The following is a 12,863-nucleotide window of genomic DNA, read 5'->3' as shown; positions in this document are numbered from 1 at the left end:
AAAATGATTCATGCAAAACATTGGGATTGTTGTCTCAGCATTTTTTTAATTTGTAGTTCCCAAGAACTTAAAATTACATACTTCTGTCGCCTCTCGATATGCCATGAGAACTACAGCTCCCATGAAGCTACATACTGCGCTGACTGTTAATATCAATATGGCCTCTGTCAGTCACACAAAGGCAAATCTGCTCCTCTTTCAAATGGACTCAGTTTAGGAGAAGGTAGAGGGAGATCTGGACATTGTAAAACTAAGCTGTTTCATGATTCGTGACGGGGTTTAAGGGACGCACTTGCAGTCAGTGCAAGATATCGCCCGTTGATTAAATGGTGTGGCGAACGGAGGCCCACGACACTGAGCAAGGTAAGACTGTAATGCTAATTTGCTAACGAGGCAATTGGTCAGGTAGAAAAACGGTCGTGGAAAGCTATCCTGAGTTAAACACTGTCGTTAACTTCTGTGACAAAGTCACGTATAAAAAAAAGACATCCTTGCTTCATAAAGTATGTTAATTTGACGAACACTCGTTCTTTATAATAGTAATCACATAAATAAGAGCTAGCTAAATTGCTAATGAGCTACCTATCAAAGTGATGGTTTGAATAAACTGTTAGCTGCACTAAGTGTGCGGAAATTCAACCAAAATTCAAGAAGATTACGATGGCAAGTGTTTTACCATCTATCCTGTATTGCGTATCAGTTTGAAACTTTGTTGGCGGTTCCTCTTGGACTTACAGAATTGATTAAGTGGTTCGGTTACAGATTTACTGGTGAAATATCCAAATGCCAGAGAAGGCATTCGCTTGGGATGACGAGCACTCGTAGTCATTATCAGAAGCAGAATCTTCACTCTTCGTTGTTTATCGTACTTAGTTGTGTTATTCAGTCCAGTGAAGTCCAGTTGTTTAGTCTTCCTTTTCTTTTTTCTCCAACAGTGGGTCTTGTAGTAGGTGGTTAAACAGACCTTGTCTAGCGCCTACCCAACTGGCAGATTTATGCTTATTCTTCTTTTTGTTTATTTCTTCATTTATTTTTTTTTCCATCCACTCAGACTCGATACAGTGATTATGCCAAACTTCCAGTAGAGACAACCACAGGTCCCATTTTTAATAATAGTATTAATAACAATTTTTGTTTTCAGCTCCCTTTTTTCGTTGCAAATATGTCAAGAACATAATTTAATTTCCTTCTTTGCACAGGCATTTTCCACCACTCTAATAGTTTCACCTTACATGAGAAAGTCCCATCGTCCTCTCTTTCAAATTGTATTGTTGCACTGTCTATCCTATTGTTTACATTAACTTACAGTTATTAGGCTACTGTAGTTGGGTGAAACTCTGGAGTGAAAAAGAATCTGAAAGTTTTCCATTTCTCAGAAAGCTTTCTATGTCCATGTGCATCAGGTCATACCCTAATTTATGGTACAAATATAATTTGGAGCACACAGAGGCTTTTTGTCACCTTTGTCATGTAATTTGCAGTGTACTGGGTAAAAAAAAAAAAGGCCACACCTGGATTTGGATGTAACTAAGACTGAAGAGACCAAAACAATGACTTGTTATAGCAGCTTGATCATGAGCACAGAATATTTGGTTGGTCCTACCCTACGAGTGGACTTCCTCAGTTTATCACATTTTTGTTTTTAAAGATTAATATTCAAGCAGCACCTGAGAGCATGTGATTGAAGAATGCCCTAAACCAAAAAGAGGGAAGCAGATCCACAGTGTATGTGAAAAAGTTCTCTACTGGATAATACTTGCCTGATGCCTGAGTTGTACAGGCATGCTGTAACATGATACATTGCATATAAACCATAAAACATTTGGAAGAAATGATGGCCTCAGTAATTAATGTGGTCTAGTGGGTTTTTTTTATGTTCAGGAATGGAAATCTAGTTTAGACATTACTGGGTTTTCTCTTAAATTTTTGCTGATTCTCTGAATCAGTTATCGCTGGGCACTTGTGAACTTTTGCAGCTATGTAGCAACATGTAGCAATTTTTTTTCATTGAGAAACATCCCGCAAAACAAAAATGACTGCCTCTGGTCAGCCGAACAGAGCTGTTTCTGTTAAAGACACTCCGCAGCCAACAAACGATGATTTGTGTTAACCTTATGTTTTAAATAGTGCCTGTGATGTACTGGAAAGATAGCCTAATAGACACAGTGCTTGAATATCATATATATTTGAACCAAGGTGACGATTTTGTCAGCCTCAGTTTCCAAGGTTTACCACACAATCTTGGGTGAATGTGGAGAACTTTTCTGTCACTGGGTTTAATGTTTCACAAAGTTATAGGCCTACATTTTCTGAAGCAACAGGAGTACAACACTCCAAAACGTTCAAAAATCCTCAGGGAAACTGAGACCATAGTACTAGCACAAAAATATTATATTTTGAATGTAAATAGCATGTAACTTCCAATGTGTAGGCTAACATTCTTGGAAACAGAAACTGGTGTGGCAATAGATTTCTGTAAGTTATCAGATAAGCATATTGCCTAAATTTAGCTCTCTAGTTTGTGGGGAAAGATATTTCAGTAATCTCTCCATGTCTAGACTAAAAAGTTATTTTAGTTAAAGTGGCACTCTTTGCTGACATGCAATTAAAATGTTAACACAGGGAAAGAAATAAATTAAACTGTAGACTGCTTACCTCCATCACAATGCAGTATACCATCACTCACGTCTAATGCATACAGCTGTCTCCACCGATTCATAGATCTATCTGCAGTATGGTACTATTATTTTAAGTAGATCAACAGACTGTTAGTGTGATTGTTGTTAGTGTGATTGGCTTTTTAAAGGTTGCGGTGTACTTACACTGTAAAGTGTGACTAGGCCTGTATAGAGTTTTAGGTCTTCTTATGCACTATATAGAAAGCTTAATCTATTAACATATATGCGAGAAGGCCTGAGTGAACCCCCCCCCCCCCCTTTTTTTTTTCCTGGTTCTAAATTGTGAAATGTTTTCAACATGTTTGTGCACCACATGCACATTCCCCGTTACTGTTAATCAAGCTTATTAAAACTGAATGTTTTTGCGCAGAAATGTGTGTACTCTCCTGCAATATAGCTGTTCAGCACTGCCCGAGTCTGTGTGTGTGTGTGCGCGCGCGTGTGATTGTGTGTGTGTTTATGTATAGACATTTTGTCTGTGTGTATTGGCTGGCAAAGCTCCAAAGTGCGAGAACTATTTTCAGACAAAAATTGCATGCGCTCTGTGACTCATCTGCTGCCTCTTCATTGAAAAGTAGGTTGGCAGTTTTGGATGGAAATTTTTCCTGGGTGTATTCCTTTACGTTAAGTAGCAGCTCTAATGATAACTCCCAGCTCTCTTCTTCTTATCTATCTAAAGTCTATAAAAGCATTCTAGGGTAATGTAGTCAACTATCTGTCTTGCTGATGAAGAGGCTGTGCTTGCTTTGCAATAGTGATAGATGAGAGCTTGGAGCATTTTTGTGAGGCAATGATGAATATGCGTTATTCCATGCCAGCTCAACCAAAATTCAGAACTTTTGCCAGTTCATGTCATGGATTTTCTCAAGAACATTCATGTAAAAACTTCTATTAAAGTCATGGGACCTTGCAAAATCCTATAGCTCTACTCTAATCAGGGCCTGAAATTCATTTTCAAAATTTTAGGGTTAGGCATTGTTTAGGTTTTTCAGATACCGGTGTTAAAACAATACTTTTAAAATGATGCCAGTACCTAAACGGTGCCGATATCTAATGGAATCATAATGAAGTTGTTTGCACTTACCTTCTATGAGACCCAACAGGCAATATACAGATCTAATACTGCTTTACTGAGTGAATAATTATTCTTTTACTAACTTTAAAATGGAAGAAATCTGTGTACATTATGTGGAAAAACCTAAAGTGAAAAAAAATAGTTTAAACTAAGACAGTGGATTAAGTGTTCAGACATCATATTAAAGATTGAGTCTATTTATGATGTGATTCGGGATAGTAGTGACCACTCCGGGGCATCCGGCAAGAATGCAGCGTAGGTGTCCAATTGCCACTCTTCGTTTTCTTTAATGCACGTGTATGGTTCTACAAACATGAGTTCAACATAATTATTACATGCCAAATATTAAGCAACGCTAAAATGCAAAGCATTAACAAGGCACAGCTGCACTTTGCTAGCAATATATATCTTACTTATTTAAACCTTAGTGATCTGGCTTAGACAGGAAGGATTAAATTACAGCATTTCACAACATACAACGTATCTAGCAGTACTAGGTACTAATGCTTCAACATAACATCGTTATATACATCTTAATATTCTCTGCAGATATATAAAAATTTTTTTTAAAGATGTTATTCCTTCATCATTTAATGATATTTTGAAAATAGCAAATTTTTCATACTTTTCACTGGCTGTAATGTTACATTCAGTGTTTTTATTTCATGATTAGTTATTTGCACTATTTTGACTTCAAGGTTTTCTATCTCTGTGTGATACCTGTTGAGACTGTTTTTCATTGGGTTTCCGGAAATTTGCAAGTTACAGCTTGTAATGGCTTGGTTTGTTGCATACTAGATGATGTCATCTTCTAGTTACTTAGACTAGAATTAGTTACTTCATTAGTTACTTAGCTCAATACACATATATTATTTCGTAGTTTCAAACTTTTCTGAACTAATTTCTGACATCATCAGTTAGTGGCATTAGAAAACAATAAAGCAAGTCATGGCTAATCCCACCTGAAACAGGTTTGGACGGATTATTGCAAAATGGATTGCAGCATACCCAGAAGTATATGAAAGAGTGGAATCAGAATTCATTTTACCATGAAGCAGTTTAATGTGATGGTGAGACCATGGAGCCCTGCTCTTTTGGAAAAAGCCTACAAGAAGAAGCCAACTGCCACAAGACAGCCTACACTAATGGAAAAGTTGATCTTTCAAGCTTGGCTGAGTTAGGAACAGACAAGGAACTATTGAAGTTGAGAAGCGGATGTTCTGACTTGACAGATGATGCCACAGTTTGTTTGCATCACCAGAAGTACTTTTTGGTGAAATACAGCTTTCTTCAGAAACAGTGTTGTGATCCCTTCAACTTGCATCCCAACAGCAAACGGAGTCGCTCACTGAGGATCATAAATGCAGGGAAAGCAAGAGAGCTTACGACACGCACAGGAAAGTCTATCAAGCCTGGACAGAAGTGGTGTCCCCCATGTGTGATAAAGGACTCAGAATTCACTGTTGGAACAGAAACTGATGGAGATACACAGAGGACTGAATACGAAGAGTACACACCAACATCTGCAGCAAGCGGAGATGAATCCCAAGCTCTGTCGTCAGTACATGCTGCGAAAGTGGACAGCATGAATGAAAGCCTTATGTGTGAGGGATTTTCTCTCTTGAAGCCCAGTGCTGTCAGCCAAAGAGACAAAGCCTGTTTCAGGTGGGATTAGCCCGGACTTGCTTTATTGTTTTCTAATGCTACTAGTTGATGATGTCAGAAATTAGTTCAGAAAAGCTTGAAATTGTGAAATAGTATATGTGTATTGAGCTAAGATTAAGTAACTAAGATTAATATTTTGTCCAGACACACAGAACAAGATGACATCATCTAGTATGCAACAAACCAAGCCATTACAAGCTGTAACTTGCAGACTTCCTGAGTGTAATCGTTACCTTATTACTACTCTGTAAAACATGAATAAATCGTGAAAATTGTGTTTTTCTCTCTGACTCTGGCCAGAATGTCCCAGTATGCAGATGAGCCCAGATTCACCATCGAGCAGATCGACCTGCTGCAGCGGTTACGACACACTGGCATGACCAGGCAGGAGATCCTGCACGCTCTCGACACCCTGGACCGCCTGGACAACGAGCACGAGAAAAAGTTCGGCAGACGACCTGCATGCGGAGGACGTATGGGGAGCTCATCCGAACCAGCCAACAACGACAGCAGCGCCGCCCTGACCTCATCTGCGTACTCCTCTTCCTCCAACAACAACGTGACCGCCTCTTCCTCCACCGCCTCTGCCGCCACTCAGACGGCTTACCAGGGCACCCGCCTCTCCCCGTCACCTAGCAACAGCTGCAACATCTCCCCTCCTCCCGTCATCCCCGCCCCCGTGCCAATAGCGCCCATCACCCAGAACGGGCGCGACAGCCTAGCTGCTATGTCCAATGGGAAGCTGTCCCCACCCCGATACCCCGTTAGTAACGCCGCAGCCAGGGTGTATGGCTATGAACCCACAGAGGAGGAGATGGACATTGAGGATAAAGTGGAGGAACTCATGAGGTTAGTGGGGGGATCGCAGGTCACACACAGGTATTTAATGGGGTTGACAGCTGCGTAAAACGTGGATTGGAGCGTGTTGCTTTTGTGATTGTTAAAGGAGACACCAAATGTAGGCACTGTATGTCTAATTAAGTTCTTAAATTCTGTCAAACAGTATGTCTGCAGGGCTACTGATAAATCTCTTTACTCTTGGGCTGGCTTTTGCAGTGGGAATATTCTGAAGACAGACTTTCAGTGTTGTCACTTTGAATAATTTTTGTTTAATCGGAAGTTCTGCATAGAGAGTGATTGCTTTCTAAGTGGATGGAAATTGTCATATTTGCAGTTTGTTTAACTTCAAAATAGTATCTCAGAGAGATGAATCTGAGAGTTTTGAATGTGTTTAGCCAACTCTCTTGACATTTTGAGCCTTTGCGACGTGAAACTTAAGAACTCAGTCTACCTTCACTTACAGCTTTGTGTCCTTTTTTGCACACGGTTCAGAAAGTACTGTGTGAGGAAATGTAATTACACCACACACAACTTACACATCATCCCCTCATGGTCTCTTTGTCCTGTTACCTGTTTGCTTCTCTCTCTCTCTCTCTCTGTCTCCCCCTCTCCCCCTCTCTTCTGTGTGTGTAGAAGGGACAGTGCCATCATTAAAGAGGAGATCAAAGCGTTCCTGGGAAACCGCCGTATTTCACAGGCAGTGGTTGCTCAAGTCACAGGTTGGTGTGACCTCCTTTTTAAAAAAAAAAAAAAAAATTATTATTATTTATTTATTTTTTTAAAAATATAACACAGTTAAAATACCTCGGTTGAAAAACTAGGAAATGACTTGCAGCAAACGAAATGAGATGAGGATATAGAGATTTGGATTGCAGAAATAACTTGTGGTGAATCATTAAATTACCTCTGACCCCTTCCTCCGGAGATTAGATGTTTTAAAATGGGGGGGGGGGGGGGGGGGGGGGATGCTCACTGAACTCCATATTAGAAAATTATCAGATAAAAAAAAAACACTGCTCTTTTTGTTGCAGTAACACAGAGATACACGCATAACCCCCACTGTTCTTTCTTGGCCTCCTGCTCAGGTATTAGTCAGAGTCGCATCTCCCATTGGCTCCTCCAGCAGGGTTCGGACCTCAGCGAGCAGAAGAAACGGGCTTTCTACCGCTGGTACCAGCTGGAGAAGACCACGCCCGGTAATGCCCGACTCCACCGTCCTCATCGTCACGGCAACGCCTTCCTCTCCCCGGTGCAGCCTCTCTTCAGCTGCTCAACGCGTTCGATCCGTTATTAAAAAAAAAAAAGCTAATTTCTTTTCATCCACTGTGTCCTGGTCTCTGTCTGTGCTGTGCAGTGTGTTGAATCTCTCATGTCGATTTGCATCATCATTATCTCTGTCTTTGTGGAGAGGATGACGCCCCATGGGACTTTTTTTTTATGTCGTAATAGAAGCAGAGCTACGTTCAGCCATTGTCATTCAGTCACTATATGAGATTCATTTTGGCTCATCACAAAGGCTGATCCCAGTACGGAACAGAGTGAGAGTGGGGTTTCACTTTAAGAGATTTGTATCAGAATTCATTGGTTTATATCTTATAGAAACATCAGCCATATTTTCTTTTTAGGGAGGGATATTTTTCTTAATAATGCTTTGTTGTACTCGCTGGATATTCACATAAGCCATTAGAAGACACGCAAGTGACATTTCCTCTTAATGTGTGTACTGGGATCCTCAGCCAGCCATCCCTTCACTTTCTAACAGAAGTTTTCACTTGTCTGAACAATGGAAGACTGCCAAATATAAAAGCTATTATTTCTCTGTTTCAAGTTGCAGCTGAAATGAATGTCCTCAAATCTCCTTCACTGTCGACAGGCAAGTCCTGTGACGAGATAGATAGAGGTCACCTTCCCTCCACAGGATATTAACCGTTTATAGCTCACACGTGACTTCTAATACAAAGGCTCCTTTGTCCCATCAATGTCATACATTCAGAAGGGTGGTCTATTGGCAAAACTATTTTTGAAGAAATTTCTTTAGCTGTTCACAAGGGCACAAGAAAAAAAAGAAGAAAAATTGAAGCCAACCCTGCATATAATTTCAAACTGTGGTTCATATTTTTCCCCCGCAGCGGTCCTTTAACATGGTTGTTTTATTTACCGTCCTAAGAAAATGAGTGAGATGTGATGAAAAGCTGCCATTGGAATCATCTCACTGTGCTGAAGAATGTGTTTGATCATTAAATTGGAGCCCAAGTCAGTCTTGTAAGCTTTTATCATGGTGAGAGTTGGCAGTCAAAGCAGTCATGGTAGTGCAGAGTCGCTCTCAGTTTTGTCCTTATTTCACCCCAAAGCATAATTCTACTGTTTGCAAAATAGACAGATGGTTCTTTAGTAAATCTTTATCTCTCGTAGCATCAGGTGCCGTGATGTATTTCAAACTGGACTGTATTTGTGGTCGGCTTAGCGGAGAGGTTACGTTAGTTTGCGAAGGGTTTCCGAGGGGTCACGTCGGTCACTGTGTTTGCTTTCCAGGTGCCACTCTGGCCATGAGACCCGCCCCCATGGCCCTGGAGGACATCGTGGAGTGGCGTCAGACTCCACCCCCCATCAGCTCCACCCCCGGTAGCTTCCGTCTCCGCAGAGGCAGTCGCTTCACTTGGAGGAAAGAGTGCCTCGCCGTGATGGAGAGGTGAGAAGTCAGGGCAGACTGGAGAAATAAGACGGAGTGAGAGGAGAGGGGACGGGAAAGGCTGTGATATGATACCATCTGCTAACTGCAGGAAGAGCTACGCTCATCGTCAGATTGTCATGTCAGATGGTCCTATTTGAGAATGTTCCAGAAATAACCCCAGCTGCATTTTAAGTTGTGTTTTTTCATCTCCAGGCTCAAGATGAACCCTGTTTTGTTTTGTTTTTTTCCCCACCAGCTACTTCAATGAGAACCAATATCCTGACGAAGCCAAAAGAGAGGAGATTGCCAATGCGTGCAATGCTGTCATACAAAAGCCAGGTTGGATGTCACCTTATATTACCAACCATCTGGTACTCTAACACCCTTTATTTGACCACTGTAAACCCTGTTATATGGAACAGTTGGTTTTTTTATTAGTCGTAATGTCATATTGGTTGCTATTTGGGCAGCTCATCACTTTGCAGTGATATTGGATAATTTAGTCTTGGGGAAATAAATGATTAATATCCTTTGTGGGAGCTGATAGTTTGTGTGACTGGCCCTCTGTGATTGTCCAGGGAAGAAGCTTTCTGAACTGGAACGAGTCACGTCTCTGAAGGTCTACAACTGGTTTGCCAACAGGCGGAAAGAGATTAAGAGGAGAGCAAACATAGGTAATGTTGGCATCCTCTGGGAGAGGGTGAACCTGAGCTTATTCTCACCACAACAATAAGAGGAAAAGAGAGAGGGGGGAGAAAAACAAAAATAATTGTTTTCCAGCTTGGAAGTGTTAGAACTGCTAGATATCCAATCGAAGAGGGAGGAAACAGAGCGCTTTTGCTTCTGTACAGAAAGGCATGACCTGTGCATGATTACGATCTCAGATATGTTATGGCGAGGTTTGCTTTTTTCGAAGAAGCAGCAATCCTGGAGAGTCATGGGATTGATGTCCAAAGCCCTGGAGGTCATTCAAACAGCGATGACATTGACGGCAACGACTACAGTGAGCAGGGAGCTGGCGATCAAGTACTAGCAGGGGTAAGGACCAAATCAGTCTTTACGACGTTCATAATATCACACCAACTCTGAAGGCGGACTAGTCCGACTGAATGATGTCATAATATACATTTTAAATAGTGAATAGTGAAGGCTTCTTATGGTTTGGTGGCAGCAGTCATTACACTCATTGTACTGACTGCCTTGGCTGAACAGAAATGACTGGAAATTCAAACCGTTACAGAGCTGTGATGTCATCTTTTTTTGAAAAGAGAGCAGTTCCCAGAGCCTTTGGTTTCAGCAGAGGTGACCAGTCATTCCCCACACAGGTATGCAAGTCAAAGACTGAGCCATCAGTAAGACCAGACAACAACTTCGCTTAGCATGAACTTTTGCCAGCCCTCGCATACAGAATATCCCCGACATTCTCTCTCAGCCATATTGCTGCTGTAGAGCAGATATTAGTGTGTGTCCTAAATAACACCATTCCAATGGAAAATGCAGTTACTCATGTTATTATTACAGATGAACTGAGCTTTTGTCCATTTCTTTAAACAGTAACTGATTATTTTTAAAATAACACAAATATGCACTTGCTAAAACTTTGTGTCAGTATAGACGTGTATTTTTTTTTGCTCAGTATGAGTATACCTTTGTGGGCAGTGACAAATCCCTCCCCTCACCCCCATGTCAGAACCAGCAGCAGGAAGAGAGGTACACTACAAAACACCAAATGTAGGTACCCAGTCTCCTCCCCTACTGGTTGTGCCCTTGGCCCAGTCCAGGTAGGCTGGGTGGGGGGGTTGGGGGGATTTCAGATAGTGGGTGTTGCAGGTGAAGCAGGGCACTGGGTTGGAATAACAGGTGGAGGGGCTCTGACTGAAAGCTTGGTCTCCCCTCTTCTCTCAGGATGACAGCACCAGTCAAAGCGATCACCAGGACCCCATCACCCTGGCCGTGGAGATGGCAGCCGTCAATCACACCATCCTGGCGTTGGCGCAGCAAGGAGGGGGAGGGGGAGGGGGAGGGGGAGGCGACGACATCAAGACAGAGGTGTTGGATGATGACTGAGGGGCTCTTCCTCTCCCGCCTCTACTCCATGGGGGGGGGGGGGGGGGGGGTGTAAGGGAGAGACACGCCAGAGTAATTCAGGATGTGTGAGTGTGTGATAGGCATTTGTATCTGTTATGCGGTTGTCAGAAAATGCGGTCAGAATGTGCGTGTGGTATAGCATTTCATGTGGTGACCAAAAACCAGTTCAGAGATTTAGAAATGTTTAACTCAAGATTTACCTGCTTCTGCTGTTAATACCAACCCTCTTTCCCCACTACAGTGTTTCAGTGCCCTTTTGGACCAGGGGTCTGTTCAGGCCTGCTCTGAAGTCTGTGAAACAGAAATACATTACTCTCGTGTGTGTGTGTGTGTGTGTGTCTGTGTGTGTGTGTGTGTGTGTGTGTGTGTGTGTGTGAATGCGTGAGGGGAAATGCTCCATTTAAACAGCATAAGATATTATGCACCTTCCTCTGGTATGACTCCAGTTTGTTTAGTGTGAATGATCTAATCCAACACCTAGAACATTCTCTCTCTCTGTCTCTCTCTCTCTGTCTCTCTCTCTCTGTCTCTCTCTCTCTCTCTCTCTCTCTCTCTCTCTCTCTCTCTCCCTCTCTCTGTCTCCTTCTCCCTCCTCCTTCTCTCTCTGTCTCTGGGCTGCCTGCCGCAGTGCCAGGCTGAAGGAGACAGGGACTGTACTGATGACAGGGACACTCCTGGAGTCCGGGTGAGCCGTCAGTAGACTCAAATACGGGAAACTTGCTTGATTCTTTTAATGACCTCGTAACAAGCAATCAAACAAAAGCTGTTAAGTGCACCGTGGTTAACCTCTCAGTAATTTATTTTACATTTACAAGGTGCTGCATTAAATGCTAAAAAAAAAAGAAAAAAGAGTTATGTAAAAGTAACAGTAATAATATCTAGTCATATGACAATAATGGTAATATTAGTATTAAAAAATATACATGTGAGAGTTTGTTGATATGATTTGTCTTGGGAACAGCTCTGACTAAAGTAGAGTTTTCAGTTGCCTGTGTTTGCACCTTCTTCTAGTGCGGGTAAAGTCGCTAGCCAGGCATAAACCAAAAGTGATATCTGTGTTAACTGTTCCCTTCCATGCTTTACCTGATTTAACTGAAGCTTGCTAGGCGTGCTTACGGTCATGTTTTTAAAACAGAATGTAGAACTGTTTCCAATCGGTCTTCTCTCAAAGATATCGTAGTAGTATTTTTATTCTTTTAATGGTATTCAGAACCTACAGTGGATTAAACCACTCTAATAAATGTGACCCTGTGTTTTACCGGTTCTAACTGGCACGTAAAGATATACAATCCTACATAAGAGCCTCTTGTGTACATATTATTAACTTTGTCACTTTAAGAGGGAGAGTAAGATGTCTGGCCTCCTCTCCCATAGCATTACAGTTATATATACATATATATTTTTTTTGTGTTGTTGTTGTTGTTTTTGCTTTTATCTGGTACTATTTGATAGATCAGAGGACATAAAGACTATGGACACTTCAGCAGAAAGAACGACTCAAAGAGTCTAGAGCGCGGTTGCTTCCACAAGGGGAGGCGCGTACTATGCCACTAAATACCTTCCTTTTTCCTCTGCCATCATAAGCTGGCTCTGTAGGCTCTTAGAAAGCTGCTTTTAATGTAGAATACACGGTGACACAGTTCCAAATAAGCTTCTTCTTCCCCCCTGTCCCTGTACCCTAAACCCTGTCTGTGTATCCAATGCCTGATAAAGCTGAGGTGTGAACAGTTTCTGCTGCTTCAGAGCGTGTGAATGTTTGAAGCTCTGCTATCAGTTATCATAAACTGCTATAACCTGTATCAAATATATATATACATATATCTCAAGAAGTTGTGTGGAAATATAT

The 12,863-nt window shown here is 41.7% G+C and overlaps 1 protein-coding gene across 1 annotated transcript; it reads left to right on the top strand.

The window, feature by feature from the left end:
* Positions 1-160: 160 nt before the first annotated feature.
* On the top strand, positions 161-11,001 carry hmbox1a (homeobox containing 1a). The gene is made up of 10 exons (XM_030777205.1): positions 161-363; positions 5,719-6,267; positions 6,892-6,977; positions 7,344-7,454; positions 8,791-8,947; positions 9,186-9,268; positions 9,508-9,603; positions 9,846-9,967; positions 10,198-10,254; positions 10,835-11,001. The coding sequence occupies exons 2-10, from the start codon at positions 5,720-5,722 to the stop codon at positions 10,994-10,996; spliced, it is 1,422 nt and encodes a 473-aa protein (XP_030633065.1). The 5' UTR covers positions 161-363; position 5,719; the 3' UTR covers positions 10,997-11,001.
* Positions 11,002-12,863: the final 1,862 nt, after the last annotated feature.

The sequence above is a fragment of the Chanos chanos genome, chromosome 1 (genome assembly GCF_902362185.1).
Source record: "Chanos chanos chromosome 1, fChaCha1.1, whole genome shotgun sequence".
NCBI classification, from domain to species: Eukaryota; Metazoa; Chordata; class Actinopteri; order Gonorynchiformes; family Chanidae; genus Chanos; species Chanos chanos.
Note: the sequence above shows the minus strand (reverse complement) of the source record. Positions and strands in the feature narration are given on the sequence as shown.

Coding starts and splice junctions, on each gene's coding strand:
- hmbox1a (XM_030777205.1), top strand. CDS start 5,720: ATGTCCCAGTATGCAGATGAGCCCAGATTCACCATCGAGCAGATCGAC. Junction 7,455..8,790: donor GCTGGAGAAGACCACGCCCG/GTAATGCCCGAC, acceptor TTTGCTTTCCAG/GTGCCACTCTGGCCATGAGA. Junction 9,968..10,197: donor GCGATCAAGTACTAGCAGGG/GTAAGGACCAAA, acceptor TTTTTTGAAAAG/AGAGCAGTTCCCAGAGCCTT.